General features: G+C 39.0%; 1 protein-coding gene across 1 annotated transcript in view; it reads right to left on the bottom strand.

The window, feature by feature from the left end:
* Window positions 1-1,011: 1,011 nt before the first annotated feature.
* The window catches only part of ENPP1 (ectonucleotide pyrophosphatase/phosphodiesterase 1), a 70,523-nt gene continuing 50,515 nt past the window's right edge, over window positions 1,012-21,019 (bottom strand). Inside the window, exons 16-25 of the mRNA XM_077776040.1 lie at window positions 19,444-19,513; window positions 18,633-18,720; window positions 17,338-17,507; window positions 15,690-15,741; window positions 13,851-14,005; window positions 12,184-12,313; window positions 11,026-11,106; window positions 9,817-9,949; window positions 8,171-8,333; window positions 1,012-5,073 (exon numbers count right to left, since the gene is read on the bottom strand). Coding sequence (XP_077632166.1) covers window positions 4,903-5,073; window positions 8,171-8,333; window positions 9,817-9,949; window positions 11,026-11,106; window positions 12,184-12,313; window positions 13,851-14,005; window positions 15,690-15,741; window positions 17,338-17,507; window positions 18,633-18,720; window positions 19,444-19,513 — 1,213 coding nt within the window. The 3' untranslated portion in view covers window positions 1,012-4,902. The remainder of the gene's footprint in view (window positions 5,074-8,170; window positions 8,334-9,816; window positions 9,950-11,025; window positions 11,107-12,183; window positions 12,314-13,850; window positions 14,006-15,689; window positions 15,742-17,337; window positions 17,508-18,632; window positions 18,721-19,443; window positions 19,514-21,019) is intronic.

A 21,019-nucleotide genomic window follows, 5' to 3' on the forward strand; every position in this document is an offset into this window, starting at 1 on the left:
GGGGGGGTGGCAGAGAGAGAGGGAGACACAGAACACAAGGTAGGCTCTGAGCTCGGAGCACAGATCCTGACAGCACAGACCCTGACACGAAGCCCAAACTCACGAAGCACAAGATCATGACCCGAGCCAAAGTCAGACACTGGGCTGAGACACCCAGGTGTCCCAAAATCCTGCAAGAGTTAAGAGCGAATATGTTATTGTTAAAATCCTGCCCCTGAGTTGAAGATTTATGGGCAAGTATGAAGTGAAATTTATAATGATGTTGTGGGGGCACCTGGGTGCCTGTGTCTGTTAAGTGTCCGGACTCTTGATTTCAGCTCATCATGATCTCCTGGTTCACGGACTGGAGCCCCATGTAAGGGTCAGCGCTGACAACATGGAACCTGCTTGGGTCTCTCTCTCTCTCTCTCTCTCTCTCTCTCTGCCCCTCACTCAGACTCTCAAAAATAAAAATAAACATTAAAAAAATGACACTGGGGTGGAATGAAAGGTGCATCTTTTTTGTTGCTTCCTTTTGACTTCTTACGAAGATAAATCCTGTTCATTTCTAGCAGACACACTTCATGTATCTCTAGTTTCTGCCATGGCTATATTTTCCATTCAAATCTTTATTTTTCCTGCAATTGCTGTTTATGTACAATGGAAAGGAGAAGTTCAAAAATTCCAGGTTGAAAAAAATCTGTTGAAATTACAATTTGAATGCTTTCCCTCTGGTTTCAGACAATTCTAAATACTGGAAATTGAGAAGTGCTTGCCTTTTGGTTTTCCCTGGAAGTATGATTGCAAGTAATTAAAATACAAAAACAAGAATATAGGTCAGAAGCTGGTGTTTACTGTGAATTTGAAATGAACTTTGGAGCTTTTTTCTCCTTCCAATAATACAGTTGTGGCTAATTGTCTGCAACCCCTGCACTCGGTATCATCCCTGGGAAAACACCACCACCCATTCCCTGTCCTCCAAGCACATGCACACACCCAGACCCACATCCACACAGACTTAAGCAGCCAAGCTTCTGTATATACAACTTTTATTGGTAAATCCACATTTCTTAGAGACTTATACTCTGTCGAATCTCCCCTTACAATACTGAGACTGCCAAAATACAAGGAAAGTCCTTGGACTGTAACCATGTTAAAATTTTACTTAATGGTTACGAAAGCACCCATATACCAAATTCCTGTGATAGGTTTCAGCATTAAGTGTAATCACCACATTTGGTTTCAAAGTTCAAATGTCTGTTCGTATTACAGATAAGCACGTACCCACAGGGCAAGGCAGGACAGCTACTGTAGCTAATGACAGAAAAAGTAAGGGGTGGGGGTTGGGGGGGAGCCTCTCCTGGGTAAGTCAGTGGTTTTAGCTCCAATCTCATCTAAAACATAACTGGACAGAGTCTAACAGTCCTCCACATTGATCTGCCTTCCTGGGACCTGAACATTTGCCTTCTTCTCCCTAAGGTTTGCTGTCTTTTCTCTGAAACTTGGAAACCTTTTTAAGTCCCACCTGGTGGTTGACTCTAACATGAATGAGCCAACGTAGCTTTGAAAACTTACACGGAAGGTCCCTACCTCGTTTAAGAAGTACTGATCAGAGGCCTGGGAGTAAAATTAGGGATGAATAAAGGTTTTGCTTCGCATGTGAAAAGCAAAGAATAGCCTTCATTGTACATAGTAGGGTAAAGACATTTTCAAAGATAGTCATGTGAATTTACCATTCAAATTGGGGAAGAAGGCCAGTCACATGTTTTCAATTAAATAGTAAGAAGAAAGAAAAAGAAGACTGTGTTAGGAGCAACTGAAAAAAAAGCTAAGTAGGAACAGATGTGGATGCCCTTTATTTAAAGAGTCAGCACAGCTTTCACTTATGGTTTGACATTTAAGGAGATTAAAATAACACTGTAGGAAAAGGTTGTGTATCATAAGTTGGTCATAGCAATGCATGTAGAAAATATTAAATGTAGCAGTAAGTGGGAAAATGCCAAAAACTTATCTATCCAAGGGACGTCAGAATGCCCTTTCTTTGCCAGGTTACCTGAAGAGCTCCAATTCATCCTTCAAGTTCTAGTCCAAATGCCACCTCCGCTAGGAAGGTACTGCTGAGATCGGTCAAGCCGCACCCAGTGTCTCCTTTGTCCTCCCTAGTACCCGGCCCCATTAAAACATCTACCACCTCTTAGGAATCATATGCTCTCCTCTCCTTCCTCCAAACTGTAAGGATTATTATAACTTGTCATTCTCTGTAGTCCTGGCAACTGGCAAAGGCAAGAGACACCTACCCATTTAATTAATATCTGCTAAAAGGCTTTACATAGAGGCGATTATGTGTCTGCATGTTTTTGAAGAAATAAAAACCAACGAGACATTTTTATACAGTATATATCCTTCTGCTAAGTGCAGATAAAAAGCTTGGATATTATATATGCAACAAAAATAGGAAGGTTCTGAAAGGTGGAGAGAAGGCAGGTACCCTAGGGACCTTGGAACCCAAGGAACAAAACTGTGCCAAGTTCCTGAGTTTGCTTTTGTAGGTCAAAGGTCCCAGACTTGGAACTGAAGAAGTCACAACCTGTAAATGCCACCAGGGCAGATAAAAAGAAGTCCTAAGACAGGCCTGCTCTCTACAAGTAGCCAAGCAAGAGAGAGAACAATTGCTCCACTCTAGCAAACCCCCCCCCACAGGAAATGCCATAGCCTCACCCACGCCAGCGAAGGCCGTGTGGGGAGCCTAGTGGGGAGCCTAGACTTCCACTCTTAACAGTGTTAAGTGCCCTCACTCTCCTGACAAGGTGATGTCTGAGAGTCTGAGAAGGCTGAGTAGGACACTGGTCATTTCACCCTGGTATGGTCACAATAAACTCTTTCCAGCTTTCCTGCCAACACTATCAGCGGACACCACATGAGAGCAGTGACAAGGTACCTGCCCATCCTGGCCAGGGAGGCATCAATGGTGGTCCAGTGGGGAACTGAATTCCCCACCTGCCAGCAGCGACAAGGGTTCCGTCTCACCCCAAGTGTCAAAGAAAGCTGTATGGAAAACCTGGACTCCTAGACACACCTGAAAATAACTAGACAGTGCCCTCCTTACCCCCACGGGCCCCTATTTCCTCACGAGGCTGATGTCAGAGAAAATCTGCTAAAACAGAAGGTTTAAATAAGATCCATAGCCACTTAACACCTAAAATATTCAGGTTTCCATTGAAAAGCATTCATCATACCAAGAACAAGGATAATCTTTATCAATGAAAAAAGACAAATGATGCCAAGATCTGAGATGATACAGATGCTGGGATTATTTGAAAGAATTTTACAGCAGCCATCACAGAAATGCTTCTGTGAATACTTACAAAATATGCATGTAATGTAATAAGTGAGAAATTAGAAATAATGAGCCAAAATAAAAATAAAAATTCTCAGAAAAGAAATAAAAAGAACCAAATGGAAAGCTAAAAAAAAAAATGAAAACAATAACTGAAATACAAAAATCAATGGATGGGCTCAACAACAAAATGGATTAGAAAGAGAAAATAATCAGTGAACTTAAAGACAGAACAATAGAAATGACTCAAACTGAACAGAAGACAGACTGGGAAAATAAATAAAGAATACAATGTATAAACCCTCAAGGCCAATGGGACTAAAACACCAATGAAATTTTCTAAATTATTGAATATTTTTTGAATATTCAATATTTTTTTCAATATTGAATATTGAATAGATACCAATTGTATTATCTAAAGGATTTTGTGGCCCATAGTCTGTTGAAAAATGATCATATGAAAGGCAAATAAAAACTTTCATTTTTTGGTATAGTAATCAAAACCCAGGTAAATCAAACCCAGGTAGCCAAATGAAAGTAGCCATTGAAGGTCCACAGGCTGGAACTGACAAGTATAGTCTATAGAGTGGATCAAGTTTATTTATCATGACCACCAAGAAGTTGTAAAGCAATGGCTACACATTCTCCTCAAATCTATGGAACTTCAAAATGAACAATTCAGCATTAATTCTGTTGCTGGTGGGGTCATTTTTATGCATAGAGGAATGTTCTTACCATCGTGATGAAAAATGAAAAATGCCACTTTGCACAGGTTGACAAGTTTCATCAAGACATTTTTTTAACAGTCAAAAAAACCCGCATTTAGAGATATTTTCAACCTATGTTAATTACCAGTGAGCAAGATGGGAATATCTTTCTTTTCTTTATACAAACGTAGGGTAAAATTTTATACCAGGTAGATATGCTCACTACTCAATTCACAGATGTTGCCTCAGAATTTAACTTGTTAAAGACATTAAATCTGAAATTAGCAAATCACAATTTAAAAAATAAACCCACAGGATTACATACTTTGGCTTTTGAAAGGGTACACAAAAAAGACAGAAAGAGGGCCTTACAGATATTTTTGCTTCCACTAATTTTTTTGGTTAAAACTAAAATCCAAGTTAAAAATAATCCAGAATCACTTTTAAATTCTTGTAAAAATACTGATGTGATGATGTAACACAGATTATTCCAATCCTATCCATTAGTGCCGTGTTTGCCAGTTCCAAAAAGTTTATTAATGAAAATAAGGTTCAAATATCTGGTGTCCAGACAACTTTCACAGCTACTTCTGCCCTTAAGAGAATAGAAGAGCAGTTTTAGGTACAGCCTGTCTTTTTTCTTTCTTCCCCAAATTGGAACAATTCTTACACATTCAAACATGTGCGAGACTCGAGAAGAGCATTTTCCTACTGCCAGGCTGAGGCCACAGGGTTCCCTGAGATGGTCGTATCGCAGAGGATTCTCAGCTCTAACTCTGGTCGACAGTTTCAAAATAATGCGACAGCGCGGAGAGAGGACTGTATAAAACAGCAGGTTCTTTGAAAACCATTTATGATGTGTTTTTGGAGTAAAAAATATCAGTCTTCTTGGTTAAAAGTTGGCAACTGTGTTTTCAACTTCAAAATTTCTGAAATTGGCTCTTTTCTTTCTTGATAGAAGCTGAGTCCAGTGAGGAGTTCGACATCTACGATCCGAGCTCTGTGTAGCTTCAACAACTCTTCAACCCATGAGGAGTCCTGCTTCTCATGCTGTGAAGGTGGGAAATTAAAATAAAAGGTCATTGGAGAATAGTCCCTTCACTTTCCCTTTAAGCACTTTGTCTTCCCCTTCCCATTTCAATCAGCAATGACACTTTGGGTCCCAAATGGCAGATGTCACAAGATATGTTAGACATAATCCCTGCTCTGGAGTAGCTCAGCATCTAATATATAGAATGCATGTTTGTTTAATTATATGTCTCAAATTTGGGGAAAGGAAAGTACACCTGGAATAAATGCTCATCTATTGCATTTCTGCATGAAACATGAACACTGTGAGGTTAAAAAAATGTTGGAAAACAGAAGCAACGTGGCATGGCAGAAAGAATACGGGAATTAGCAGAAAGAAACTTGGATTCAAGTCCTGGTTCTATCATTTTCATACCACGTAAACTAAGGCAAGTTGGTTCACATCTGAATCCTGATTCTCTTACCTGCACCCTCATAGTTTTGCTTTGAGGATCAAATGTCATGATGTGTGCAAACACAGTATAAAACTACCAGCTCTTATCAGAATCCGTTATCTACGTAGTTGCAAGGAAGAGAGCACTGGGGGAAGTGGTAAAACGCAATTTCATTTCTGGTGTGACAGTGAAGTGTCAGCCAACATGAGATCAGACAAGAAATAAAGGTATGTCCCCTGGCACATGGAAACAGAAGGGGTAGCTGAGGCAGGTAACAGACAGAAATCATACATTCATGTGTAATTATCATTTTCCTGCATCTGGCTACTGGAGAGGGTCAGGTGAAGAAAGCATCCACTGGTTGGTGGGCTATAATTGTACTTTTTGTTTTTTATCTTTGAGAGAGAGGAGAGGGAGAGGGAGAGGAGAGGAGAGGCAGGGAGCAGGGGAGACAGAGGATCCCAAGCAGGCTCCACACTGTCAGCATAGAGTCTGAAGTGGGGCTGAAACTCACCAACCACGACATCATGATCTGAGCAGAAATCAAGAGTCAGACACTTAGCTGACTGAGCCTCTATGATTGTACTTTAAAGACAACCTTGGGGCGCCTGGGTGGCTCAGTCGGTTAAGCGTCACTTTGGCTCAGGTCATGATCTCACGGTTTGTGGGATTGGAGCCCTGCGACGGGCCCTGTGCTGACAGCTCAGAGCCTGGAGCCTGTTTCAGATTCTATGTCTCCCTCTCTCTCTGCCCCTCCCTGACTCATGCTGTCTCTGTCTCAAAAATAAACTATAAAAATTTTTTAAAAAGACATCTTTTAATAAAGAAAGATTCCTGTGCCCTTGGGAGATTTTTAGTTGGAAAGGGTATAGACTTTTCACATAAAAGGGGAATGGACTCATAATTTCCATGTTCCCATTAGACAGCCTCCAATCATCACTATACCTATACTAATTACGGCCCCACTGACTTTCTCTGCAGCAATCCTGAGTCTGGCCCTCAGAGGAATAGTCTTGACTCAGTGGATTCCTTGGCCAATAGATATTTTCCATCTGTCCCAACATACAGAGGATTAGATAAAAAGTACATGCAAGACATGTGTTCTCTCAGGCAATATCCTGTTGATCCTTAGTGAAACCGAAGGAATCAGTAAGTATGCATGATACACCTTCAAATAATCCTCTCTCTAGTTCAAGTCCAATAGTGTTTTCAAGGCACATTGCTATTATAGAATTTGGTAAAATGTTTGTATAATAGCTTTTGGAATGATAGAGATTGAAAAAGAACTCGGTGCCTAACTCATGACACCTAATATTTTGTTCATGAGATGTAAGCGTAAGTCGGTTACTGCCTTCTTTTGGGGGGGAGGGCCCAGAATTCAGACATGATAGAGACCATTTTTAGCCCACATATGCCACATGCTAAGAATGTCAGCAAAGGAAAGGTCTGGGTCCCCACTGGTGCTGCTGACCAAGACTGTCTACCTGAATGATACACAGACTGCTGTAACAAGGAAGGCAACACATCCCTATACCCCACTCCTGGGCCCACAGCAGAAAGCACCATCTGTTTTGTTCACTGCCGTGTTCTCTGTCCTAAGAGTACCTGGCAACACCTATTTATTGAAGGAATGAATGTCTGAATCCAAGAAGGGATAAATGAATAAATAAAGGGAGGAATGAATGACCAATCACAGGACTCTCTCCTGCTGAGCTCAGAATCCTCCTTTTGACCACAGGACTCCAGGTATCCACCACCCATTCAAATGAGGATGGTAAGAAAGACGTATCTTTGTTAACATAGAAGTATGTAACTTCGACGGACCAAAANAAAAAAAAAAAGGTGGAAAATAATCTACTTGGAAATCTGGTAAGTATTCTGAAAGAAAAAAAATTGTCTCACCAGAAGGAAAAGCTTTAAAATTCCTAAAATTTTACTGGAGTCTTGATGTTCAAAGATTAATTTAGGTTTTGAAAATTCTGAGCAAATCAGGTAACATAAAACAATTATTTTTAGACACTGAATGACCACAGAATAAGAAAAGATAATTAAGGACAAACATGGCTTTTATAATAAAGTGATATATAGAAACTTGATCTGAAATACTACCTAACTACATCTTCAGGACTAATTTATAACTTGACACTCTGGGAATTATAAATCCAGTTTGGAAACGAGTAAATTCAAAGTTAAAATAAACCTAGAATCAGGAACCCTTCATATGCCATATGAAGGCACTAAGTTTTGATCTCTTGTGTGTGTGTGTGTGTGTGTGTGTGTGTGTGTGTTTTGAGAGAGCACAAGCACACATGTACACAAGAGTGTGGGATGGGCAAAGAAAGAGAGGGTCAGGAGATCTCAAGCAGGCTCTGTGAGGACAACAGAGAGCCCAACATGGGGCTCGGATCTCACAAACTGGGAGATCATGACCTGAGCCGAAGTCAGACACTCAACTGATGGAGCCACCCAGGTGTCCCTGGTTTGTGTTTATAACAGAAAAGGGTCTGTTTTCCCTCAAAGAGTCAGATTTAAAACCATTCTGCAAAATTCATGTAAAGTGCATTCGTTCAAAGTATATGCATATTCAAGTTCTGTTTTTGCCCAGAGTAATGTTGGACATGACACACCAATATACTTATATCCACATTTTCAGCATGTCAGGTACCCAACCAAAGGCTACTTACCACACAGCTCTCACTGTTGTCAGTCCTGTGAGGCAAAATGAAAGCTAAGGTGTCTAAATCTTCACAGTGTGAGGGAGTCTGGAATGTGTTTTTACAACTTGTTAGCACAATGAAGAAGTGAGTTGGGATCAGAATTTCTTGATTACGGATGCGTCTGCGGTTTCTGTAAAATAGGGCAATGTTCAGTTTAAGAAAGAAATAACTATTTTTAATGAATATTGCAGGAAAGTATATTTTTATATAATGCATCTAAAAATATAATTCAAATAATTAAATGTTAGTATGAAGTTAGTAATAGTGATACCTCAATACATCCTGCCAGATTGAGCGAATTAGAAGACACTCAGAAAAACATACACTAAATAATTTTTAGTTTACATAACGATTGAAGTTCAGATTATCTTTAGTTACACCTAACATATTAGTATGGAGAAGCTAAAGAAAAAAACAATATCATTCTCAAATACCTACAACCAAAATTCTAAAGCATTGTTGATAGTCTTTTCAACACTATGCAACTGTGCACAGATAGTAGACAGAAAGGAAACTAGACTTTTTTTTTCTGTTCCAGCCCATCCAGAAGTCATTTGTCTGTGAACTCTTCTTTGTTTTAAAGGCATTTTCTTTCCAATCCCACTCACTTCTTTAAAATTGTAGCATAGCAACACCTTAACCTCATCTTAATTCTATTTCCTTGGGGTTCAAAGCTAGGTTTGTGTTTCAACATCTTTAAAAATTTAACGTAGTGGGCACATTGTTTTCAATTATAATCTTATGTGGAACCATAATATTCAGAAGACTGATTAAAACAGAGAGCTCTGGTAGAATGCACAAAGTGTAGAGTTCTCTTCTTTACCCATTCTACTGCTGTGACCTCTGAGGCAGGGACGTTGGGACCCTTATTCCTCAAGGGATATGGTAAAACAAGACGAAACAAAATACAAAAACAACTGTCATTTTACAAACTACATTGTTACAGATATATGTGTGTGAAGAGTAATCTCTAGGCTTGCCTGAAGAACGGTTCTCGGGGAGTGAACCTCAGCACACGTCTCAAATTTCTTTATCCTGGAGGATTAACAGCAAAATTGCTTCCAAAAATCATGTTTTTAAGAAAGATCAAGTGCCACCTAAAATGTTCTCTCTCTCCTTTATAAAAAGGGCAACCACTATTGGTTTTTCTCAAGATGGTCACTCCATCTCCCTCTAAACAAAGTTGGGTAAAAGCTATGACATTCACAAGGCCTGTGCTTGGCCACTACAGCGTTATAACCTTGCAGGTTCTTTGACTCAGGATGCCTCTAGCCACAGCACATGCTCATTCCCTAACCCGCACTATGTTAATTAAAACAGTATCTTAACAATTAGCCACACATAGAGACTTTAAACATGGATATTACCTTCTTGCTCAAGAAATACTTAACTGCATGGGAGAGAAACGCTCCTTCTTTCCTCTAAAAAAGATTTTATTGCACACTGAGCAAAACATCAAACTTAATCACATTATCTCAAGGGGCTTTCAGTGTAATCAGAAATGTCATGTACATCAATATGAATACTATCAGACAGAAAAGGTCCCGCTGACTCAACTGGATGGTAATCCTACTTGACGGCGGTTTTTAAGAGGAAATGAAATATGTTCTTACTGCTTCAGGATCTCTGAGGAATCATAACGTCCATCATAATCAGAGTCAAACACAGGGCCACTGACAACGTTGACACCGTTTCTTTCTTCTGCATACCTTGGCAGTAGGGTGCCGTGAAAGTAGTGCCATATCACTGAAACAAGAAGGAAGACGGGAGTTTCAGATGCCAGGCTGTCGTGTTTAAAAAAAAAAAAACCCAACAAACTCATTCAAAATCAGCATCTGTAATAATTAGAGACAAAGTCAAATTTGGCTTCAGTGTTGGTGTGGCGCCAAAACTCCACTGTTCAACTTCGGCCTTTGGCAGAACTAATGGACGAATGCTGAATTCAAGACTATTTTGGACATCACAGACCACGTGCATCACCATGAACCTGTGGTCACAGATCACCATAAAGCAGAAAAAAACATGAACATAAATAAACAAGGCAGGTCATTCAGATCTATTGTTAATATCTGAATATCCCCTTTGAAATACTCACAAGTATTCTAATGTAAATTAGAGTAAAAATCTCTTTTATGTTGTTTTGAAATCCTACATGTGACATGAAATATAGATTTATAGGGGCGCCTGAGTGGCTTAGTCGGTTAAGCGTCCCGACTTTCGCTTAGGTCATGATCTCGCGGTTCATGGGTTCGAGCCCCGCGTCGGGCTCTGTGCTGACTGCCAGCTCAGAGCCTGGAGCCTATTTCAGAGTCTGTGTCTCCCTCTCTCTCTGACCCTCCCCTGCTCACGTTGTCTCTCTCTCTCTCCTAGAAATAAATAAAAATATTAAAAGAAAAAAAGAAATATATATTTATATTTATCCTTTTAAAAGCCAAATGCTGCAATAATTAATAATGACATAAAATCTATACATTTTAAGATCAAAAACAATTATCAAGAACTTCCAAAAGTTAAATAGGGAAACATACTGAAGGATCATGTAAGTTTAGTAGATTATATTAGCTGGATAACTTAGAAGATTACATACTTTTTCCACCAAAAAACGTCATTTATAGAGATTTAAATACAAAGTGGAATAAACGATATTGGAATATATCATGATTCTAATAGTTGTGAATTTTTGTGTACTTGTGTTGTCAAAGTTAAACTGATAAAAACTTCTCAGATAGTCATTTAGAGGGTCAGCCTTATTAATGTAAAGTATACCTATAATATACAGAAATTCTTTGAAATTATGAGATATAGGGTTAAAATTTTTTTACCTTGAAAACTCGGGTACATTGGCACCATGTTAGTATTAAGCAATGCTTCAGAATGTAGTTGGCTTGAACCTTTTTTTAGTTCTACAAAGAAAATAAAAAGACAACTATTTCATTCATCATGAATAGCATTAGAAATCATACTTTTTCATGGGGGTGACATTTGAAAAATTAGTTATCACCTTGAACCCACAAAACTTTCCCAAGTACTGGGTCAAGGGAAAGTGCAATGTGGTCAAATCCCTTTAAAAAAGTAAAATAGTTGTTTATTTTCTTCCTCAAGATGAATTCAGCAAAGAAAAAAAAAAGCTTAATAAGAGCCCCAAATTCAACATATTCAAATTTTACCTTATTTGCCTTAATTCAACTATAACGTATTATGTGGACAGCCCTCTTTCCTTAAACTCTTTTACAGTGAAAGGGAAAAAGAAAATATCTGGCCTCAGAACACTTACTATCCTGATTTCTGCCTCTTGTGATGAAATGCTGCACAGCACTCCTTTGTATGGACTTTCAGCTTGGATCTGGTCTATTTTTATAAAGCAATAGCCAAGTTCTGACTTCAGACACTGACGCCGGGGACTTGACTGGATACTGAAAGTATTTAAGCACCTGGAGACTTCTGATTGTTGCCTTTTAAGGCCAGCCTCAAAATGTCTTTTAACACACAAATCTACCACATCAAAAATAGAACATGTAAGGGGCGCCTGGGTGGCTTAGTTGGTTGAGCGTCCGACTTTCGCTTAGGTCATGATCTCGCGGTTCGTGGGTTCGAGCCCCGCGTCGGGCTCNTGCCTATTCCTAATTCTTTGACAACTTGTTTTTCTTTTTAAGGAACAAAAAGATATCTCCCTCTGAAGACCCCTGATGTATCCTTCTGACTCAAGTTTCCTCAGAATCTGTGTGCTTGGAGAAATGTGTAAAATAAATGTAGAAAAAAACAAAGAATGTCTTGTCTACAGTGCCAGCACTAAATCGACTATCCTCCAAACAAAAGCCCAAGGTTTTAGGAAATTCAACTTTTAGATGCTTTAAAACCTTTCCCCTAATAGTTATACTTCTCATTCGCAACAGTCAAGAAAAAGATGGGTGTCCACTGCCCCAAAAGAGAGAAAAGAAAGAAGACAAGGGAAAGGGCAGGTCAGGGGGAAAGACACTTACGAGGTGGGCAGAGGAACCCGTAACTTAGTTCAGCGTTATCTTTATAAAATGAACACTTATGGATAGGACTGAAGGGAATTCGGAGATCCTCATGGAGACAGTTGGAAAGGTCTTCTGTAGAGAAACTGTCCTGAAAACCAAAATGAAAAGAGCCATCAGGTATCAGGCACATGAAAGAAAAGAAGACTGCTTTATGAAGAGTTGAGGGTGAACCGCACCCTACGGTTGTGGGGCCCTAGTTATCCCTTTAGGTCCCACTCCATTTTCTCCTTTTTCTAGCAGTGTAGTCATCTTTTTTCTAACTGAAAGGCATAAACTCTGTAATATTAAGGATATTAATCATTTGCCATATGTGCTAATATTGTCCTATTATGCTGGGCTCATTTTGCTTACAGGTTTCCAACTTTCACATGGCAGAAAGGCCGATTTTAGTAGGACCTGGGCCTATCTTCCAAATGCAACTACATAGACTTGAAAGCTAGGGCTTTAGGGAGCCACTGAACTAACAATGCAGCATGAAAACCTTAGGTGCAGTGATGACTGAATTTATCCTGCTCTGATTATACTATGAAACAGAACATTCAAACCAAATCAAAGAATGCCATAATTAAGGCATGAAACAATAAATCTGACCAGGACCTACAAAGTACTAGGTAGACTCCTATACATTACAAAGTCAAGTAGAAAATGTGTTTGTAATGTTTGAAGATAGTCTTCAAAATTAGAACAAATTTACGGCTGAAATTTTACATAAATTATGTGAAAAACTATGTTTTTTTTTAACAGAGAAATTATATATATACACACATATATCCCTATCTTTTTTGTTTAGCTTTCTCGGTGAGTATTAACAATAGTCGTATTTTTTCAAAGCAACTGCTACACTCAGCTAAGCTCTCTCAAATCCCCTTTCCATCCCTTAAGGGCATCCTGTAGCTTGCCAGGCATTCAATTTTGGAAAATCTGGTCAGTCTGGTTCAAAACTTTAATTTGATCAAAATCTAAATCTCATCCCCTTTCCCATTCTCTCTTTCAAGACCTCTCTTCTGCTTCTCTTTCTACCACAGTAGCCAGAGGGCAGAGGTGAGGGGGAATGGTGGTCTAATTCTGAGATATTCTACACAAGCTCTCCCCCTCACTCCTTTCAAGGGTTTCCTGTGGTCTGGGAGGTGGACAGGCTCCCCATAGTTTGATTTGGGGATCTTCTTGTAGGTGTTACACACAGAGAAGTGACCGAGCTTTAGCAGTGAGGACCCCCTAAGGTGAGCAGGGCCAAGGAAAATCCTTGTACTCACATAACTAGGCCTTTAGAGATGAATAATTGTGACTGATTGCAAAATTGATCACATAAAGTGAGAAATCAGAATCATCAAATATGAAAACAAAACACAAAGCAAGGGGGACATGGTCATGCACATTCCTCATTTCACAGAAGAAATTTGCACTCAAAAAAAAGTAATTTGCTCAGTGTCTCAAAGTCACAGAGCTAGTCAGTGGCAGAGCTATAACCAGCACTTAATTCCTCAGATTCCCAACTCAGTGACCTCCTCGTTTAGGGACTGATTATAAGGCTAAGATTAGTTGGCCCAAATTAACCATGCTTCCAATGTTTTCCTTAGTTATTTTGAAATGATCACATGTAGCTAATGAGGCGACCAAATACTTGCATTTCTGTCAACAGTGTAGGATGTCCAACGGGGCATCAGGATGTCACGGCTGTAAGCACTCACAAACTGGTGCTGGTAAAGAAGGCAAACGGTGCTGTCCCTCTGGAGAACTCTGGGTCTGCCATAGGGTAAAGTGCTGCGCTTCATAACCTTCTCTTGGATGGCAGGGGAAAAAATGAAACCACCGTTCAAACATACTTACTCTGAACTTATGATAATATATAATGATACATTCATCTAATTTCTTTCCCCTCCTTAGGCCCTATTGAAAACTTGCTTTTATTTTATTTTTTTTTTTTTTAACCAAACTAATGACAAAGAGTAGAACCATAAATGATTTAGAAAACAAAAGGGTTGGGGCACCTGGCTGGCTCAGTTGGAGCACCTGACTTGACACAGGTCATGATCTCATGGTTCGTGGGTTTGAGCGCCCACGTCGGGCTCTGTGCTGACAGCTAGCGCAGAGCCTGGAGCCTGTTTTAGATTCTGTATCTCCCCCTCTCTCTGATCTTCCCCTACTCACGCTGTCTCTCTCTCTCAGAAATAAAGCATTTTTTTAAAAAAAGGAAAAAAAAAAGGGATTCACTGCAGTTTGCCTATGAAGATTCTGAGAGGTCAATGTAATAAAGATATCACAAGGGGACACTATGAAATTGGTAGAAATGTTGGCAATTAGGTCTTCATTAATATTACCAAAATTCTTTCTTTTAATGATTTATTCTTTAGGGAATAATCTCCAGGAAAAAAAAGTTGTGGGATGCTGTATGTGCCTGGAAAGCAAAGATTCTGAACTGAAATTAGGAGACGAAGCTGAATGAAACAGTAATTGTAAATACCACTTACTGCACTTTATCCAAATGCCAAGTGCTTTGTAGAGTCCTTGATAGATATCATCTAATTTAATCCTTAAATAGCTCTATGATAAGGTTATATGCGAATTGGACAGATAAGAAAACAGCAGTTTACAGGGAGTAAATACTTTTGCCATGGACATACAATTCCTAAGCTCATACTCAAACATGGATCGACTCAACTCCAAAAGTGTCATTCTTCACCACAATGCTTTGTCACCATGGACCATCAAAGATTTCTCTAAACATATACAGAGATTTTTATATAGGCAAATTCTAACATAGGGTTCACCTTTTTATTCCAAGGAAAAAACTGAGCCAAGTAACTGAAGGATCAGAGACTATATCAAAGCACACTGAACATCCCAAGTCTCAGCTGACAAATGATCTCAATTGTCTGTGTAGGAAACCTGCTTAATTTTCATTCAGAAGTTATGAAGCGGAGCACCTGGTTGGCTCAGTCAGTTAAGTGTCTGACTGATTTCGGTACAGGTCATGATCTTAGGGTCATGTGATCTAACACTGTGGCCATGCCAGCATGAAGTAATCAAGATTCTCTGATTCTCTGTCTCTCTCCCTCTGCCCCACCTGGCTTGCACTCTCTCAAAAAACAAAAGTTATGATGTAATAACTTTAGATAAATGAATCAACTCATACTCTCCTGTAATTAACTAAGAACCAAGTATTTTCAATAGAGGGTCTCTTCTAAACTTCTAAAAATCTTCGAAATCTCAAACCACCTCAACTCTGATCAGAATTACTCAGCTCCCAGTACACACATGATGTGCTGTAATTATCCCTTCTTTCCTTATGACTCGCAGGCTAGACTGTGGAGCAGGACCTCCCGTGGGTCACAAGATGCTCCTCCACTACTACCTTTATGGTACTGGTTATTCTCAGCTATGTTCCCAGACCAGTTCCCAGTGGTAGACACTGTTGAGAAAAAGCCTGTTTCCACATTTCAAGCTCAAGAGTAAGGATGCCTTACCTTCTGCCATGGTCAAATTCAACTGTATCTCAAAGTCCACAACTGGCAAAACCTAAAGAGTTAATAATACTATTTTAAGCAATGAGAGATCGTTTTTTTGTCTTGAGACGTGTTTTAATTTTGTCAACAATTTCTACAGCCTAATTGTTTCATCGTGGGACAATGATAAAACACCTTGTACAAGGGAAAGTTATTTTTTTGAGGATAAAAGGTCAGATGATGGCTGCAAAAAGACAAAATTCTTACATAAGCACAACAATATCCGTGAAAAATAGAATTGCTGCTTTATAATTTTTATCACTACTCTGACAGTCGTTCTAGAAGCCTAAAACAAAATGGAAGGCATAAAATCAACTGCTCCCCAAACCACTATCTTCATGGACACTACCAATTTTGTTCACTTGTCACACTTTTTTCTTAAAACTGTATGTTAAGATAGGAGTAAAAAGGTAACAGTGCTGAGGGGCCGGGTTGGTTCAGTCCGTTAAGTGTCTTAGACTCTTGGATTCTGCTCCGGTCATAATCTCATGGTTCATGGGAACGAGCCCTGCATCAGGCTCTGCCTTGACAGCTTGGCGCCTGCTTGGAATCCTGTCTCTCTCTCTCTCTCTCTCTCCCTCTCTCTCTGCTCCCGCCCTGTCTGTGCTGTTTCTGGCTCTATCAAAATAAATAAACTTAAAAAAAGAATGCCATTTATCCATTTCATACCAGAGAAATGTTATTTTGCCTTTAAATTTAAAATCTCTCTCTTTTTGAAAACAAATAAGCATAAAAAAAATACTTTAAAATAAACTGAGATATATTTTAGTAAAAGAATACTGTGGTTGGTTTATAATTAAGACCTCACTGCTAGGTTAACAGCACAGATTCCACGATTCAGGATGCTGCAGAACTTAGCTGTACTTCTCCCGACCTGCACCCAAGTCAAGTCACAGCTCTTAGGGATAAAAACAGAAGTTGAGGGCCACCTGGGTGAACTTCTTAGGTTACCATCTCATTGTCCATGGGTTCGAGCCCTGTGACAGCCTCTGCATTGACTGTGTAGAGCCTGCTTCACACTGTCTGCTGTGTGCTTTGCTTTCTACCCCTTCCCAACTTGCACTTTATGTCTCTCAAAACTAAATACATTAAAAAAAAAAAAAAAAAAAAACAAAAAAACAAAAAACCCGGGGGCACCTGGGTACCTTAGACTAAGTGACCAACTTCTGCTCAGGTCATGATCTCACAACTTGTGGGTTCAAGCCCCTGTGCTGACAGATCAGAGCCTGGAGCCTGCTTCAGATTCTGTCTCCTTCACTGCTCCCGCCCTGCTCTGTCTCTCTCAAACATAAATAAACATTTAAAAAATTTTTTTAAAAATCATGTGATTCTGTGTCTCCCTCTCTGACCCTCCCCTGTTCACGCTGTCTCTGTCTCTCTCTCAGAATAAAACATTAAAAAAAATTTTTTTTAATTGTGAAAATGAAAAAACCCGGAAGAGGAAAAATAAATAATAAAAGGGCTGCATGTGTTACATTAGAATTAAACATAAATATATATAATGCTCACTGATACATTTGAAATTTGATGAAGTGTTTCTATACTACATGCTATGCAGAGGGTGCTGTAAAAATCACACAAAGTAGGCTAGGCTTTTGTTGATACTTACTGAGGGATCACATGAGCAGTCAAGGTTATATCTGGACGTTCTTGTGAAGGGGCACTGTACCAGGGACTGGGCTTCTTTGGGATTCTTTGGAGTGTAGACAGGATTCTTTAGAAAGTGGTTAACACTTCCATGAGTTCCATTATTAGGGGCAGGTATCAAATTCAATAAATCTGCATAAATGCCAAAAATGGTAAATGGTTACTTAGAGGTTTCAAAACCAAATAAATGGTAGACTTATACTATTTTTTTTATTTTTTAAAAGCTAAACGTACATAAGAGTTCTTTACTCTCTACCCAAAATAAAACTATAAAACTCTTTTGAATTTGAGAGTTTATGACTACACTCTTCTAATGGAATTACTAATATATATGCTGTACTTCTCTATGGAAACTTCTGAAGTCTAAAGTGTATAATAACTATAGTTACCCCAATTACATACTTATGTCAATCACTGTGCTAACATATTTTTCTTAATTAATCCTCAGAATAATTTAATAAGTTTTTGTCAATATTTGGTAGATGAATAATCACAGTACTTTGCTCAAGGGCTCAAAGCTACAAATGTGGGAAGACCTAGGATTCAAAACCAGCTTTGTCTGAGTCTAAACCTCATGCTCTTGATAATAACAATAGCAAACACTTATATAGTAAAGCACTTAGGATATGCCTGGCACTATCTTAAGAGCTTTAAGATATATTAATTCATCTAAGTATATAGACTCTCACTGAAAGTAAAACTTAGGACATATTTCAGGTTTTGCAAATGCCTAGTGTCATTAAAGAAGTAATATTTAAAATATAATATCCAACCATAAACGTATTAACTAAGAAAGTACAAAGTAAATCAATAATGTATCTAATAGGTCTTCCTCCATCTCTACAACTGTGACATCGTCATCCACTATGATTGATGCCAGAGCATCTGCTTGTTTTGTGTTCCCTTCACAGACTCCAAACTCTTTCTCAGGCTCCACCCCAAACCTGAGTCAATTGTCAAATAATTAAGCCGAAGGCCTGGCAAAGTACTAGACACTGGGTATATACAGTCCCCACAACTCTTGGTGTTGCAGTTTACCTGTGTGCATACCAGTGCAAGAAACATCGGTGATCAAATGGCATAAGCTACCTATTTTTTTTTTTCTAAGGACTCTGGGTCAGGAAGGTGAAAATTTTAAATGTGAAGATCTGTCTCACCTCATCACCATCTCTACAAAGGTCCCCACCACGTGACTGCCTTTTCAGAATCCTATTCCAGTTCCGTTTTCAGAAGAAATGAAAGCCTATGCACACTTACCACACATTAAGTTATAGACTTCAATATTTTCAAAAGAGTCAACTTCAAAGCTGTGCTTGAATCCAGGTCCATAGCCGATAAAGAGGGCCTAGATGGGCCAGAAAAGTAACCGTTTATCAGTTCGTATCAGCTAAATATGTAGCTGGTGAAAATAATTATCAACAGTGAACATACATAAAATGGCTATTATTAAGATATCAGAAAAATATGGTGCCCACAGACTTCATAGGATACTGTGTTAACCTCTGTTGCACACATAATCTAAGGACATGGAGAATATTTCTCTCTGCTTTACTGTAATTCCTGCCTTGACACTCAGAAGAGATAGATGATGAAATTGTTCCTCATCTGTGAAATGGGAAATAAATGTCACTCAGCCCATCCTGCACAGTGCAGGAGGGATCTAATTAAATAATTGTTGCGAGTGTATTTTGAACTTTTAAATTGCTAGGAGAAAGTAAGGCATTATCTTCATTTAGAACAAATAGGATATCTTTTCTCCTATTAAATCACCAGCTTTCATTTACTGGGGAGCAATATTCTTAACGGAACACAAACATAAGCAAGCTAATTATTAGAAATTTAGTATGAGGTATAAGTCTTATAAGTAAGTCATATGTGCCTGAAACATGAATATAAGATTTTAACAAATTCAATTAATATAATGACCAAAATAAAAGAGGGATATAAAACCATATGCTTAATTCTCATCCAAGACAGAATCACAATCTGTATCTCTAAATCTAAGCTTTGTATCAGTTTTTCTTCAGATACAAACTTATTTTTTTTTAAGTATAACAGATTTACTTACTTGCATATTTGAAATTATATTGTCAGAACCATGGAATCCAATTCCACAATGTTTCCCTTCTGAAGGACTCCTAATTTTGACATAATATGAATTAATGATGTAGAGTCTATTCATAGTGCAAAATTTAAAATCACGACAGTATTTCTGTTAATAAGGAGTTAAGTAACTATTTTGTTTAAAAAAACCAAAACCAGGGGCGCCTGGGTGGCTTAGTCGGTTAAGCGTCCGACTTTCATTTAGGTCATGATCTCGCGGTTCGTGGGTTCGAGCCCTGCGTTGGGCTCTGTGCTGACTGCCAGTTCAGAGCCTGGAGCCTGTTTCAATCTGTGACTCCCTCTCTCTCTCTGGCCCTCCCCTGCTCACGCTGTCTCTCTCTCTCTCTCTCTCTCTCTCTCTCTCTCTCCTATAAATAAAAAACATTTTTAAAAAAAAAAAAACTAAAACTGGTAGTAAATAAAACCACCTGGCTTTGAAAAGCATTGAGGGGCCACCCTTACTTTTTCAGACAAATCAAGTAGAAACTGCAATATAGCATAGAAGAAGAGAAAACCACTTAGCACTAACACAAAACTAGTTTTGAACCCTGACTATGCTATTTACAAGCTGCAACACTGGCAATGTAGTTATCTTTGTTTCAATTTTGTCCTATTGGGTTGTTTGGGTGGCTCAGTCAGTTAAGCGTCTGACTTCGGCTCAGGATATGATCTCAGGGTTCGTGAGTTCCAGCCCTGCATCAGGCTCTGTGCGGACAGCTAGCTCACAGCCTGGAGCCTGCCTCAGATTCTCTGTCTCCCTCTCTTCTGACCCTCCCCTGCTCACGCTGTCTCTCTCTCTCAGAAATAAAACACATTTTTAAAAAATTTAAAAAAACAACAACAAATTAAATGGCTTAGCCTAAAGAAACCTTTAGAATATAGTAGATATTTGTTATTGTTTCTTCCATGAGGGCCAGGACCATCCCTTCCAAACACAGCTATTAAAAGCAGGGACAGTGAAACTCTTAAGTGAATCCCGGGTCATTGCTTAGGTTTCGCTTGACAGGGGTTATTTATTATCCCTGGCTTCCCAGCAACCATCCAAGAGTTAATCATCAAGTTTTGAGATATTAACAATATTAACCATCCGAATAATTTTCCAACACATCAATAAACTGAGATGAAATACCAACTCTGTAAAATAAAGAAAGCCATTGCTCATCATAAAGGGGCTTTGCCAATTATTTACTGGATCTGAAGGTATTATTAGGATAACTGTAATGTGCAGAAGATATACGATGGTAAGTGGTAACACTAAACAAAAATAATCAATATAAATGTGAGCAGAGGAGTGGTTCCCGGCTGGGGGTGGATGGCTTTCCCCAGGGAATCTCTGGCAATGTCTGCAGATGGTTGGCCCAAGTTTAGAAAGGGTGCTTTTTTGTCTAGAGGGTAGAAGCCAGGGGTGTTTTCCCACAATGCACAGGACAGCCCTCCACAACAAAGTATGCAAAGAATGGTTTGATCCCAAAAGGTCAATCCCAGATTGAGGACCTGGGACACAGAGTGAAGAGAATCATATTCGCACAATTTTCATGTAA

The sequence above is a fragment of the Crocuta crocuta genome, unplaced genomic scaffold (genome assembly GCF_008692635.1).
Source record: "Crocuta crocuta isolate KB4526 unplaced genomic scaffold, BGI_CrCroc_1.0 scaffold25, whole genome shotgun sequence".
NCBI classification, from domain to species: domain Eukaryota; kingdom Metazoa; phylum Chordata; class Mammalia; order Carnivora; family Hyaenidae; genus Crocuta; species Crocuta crocuta.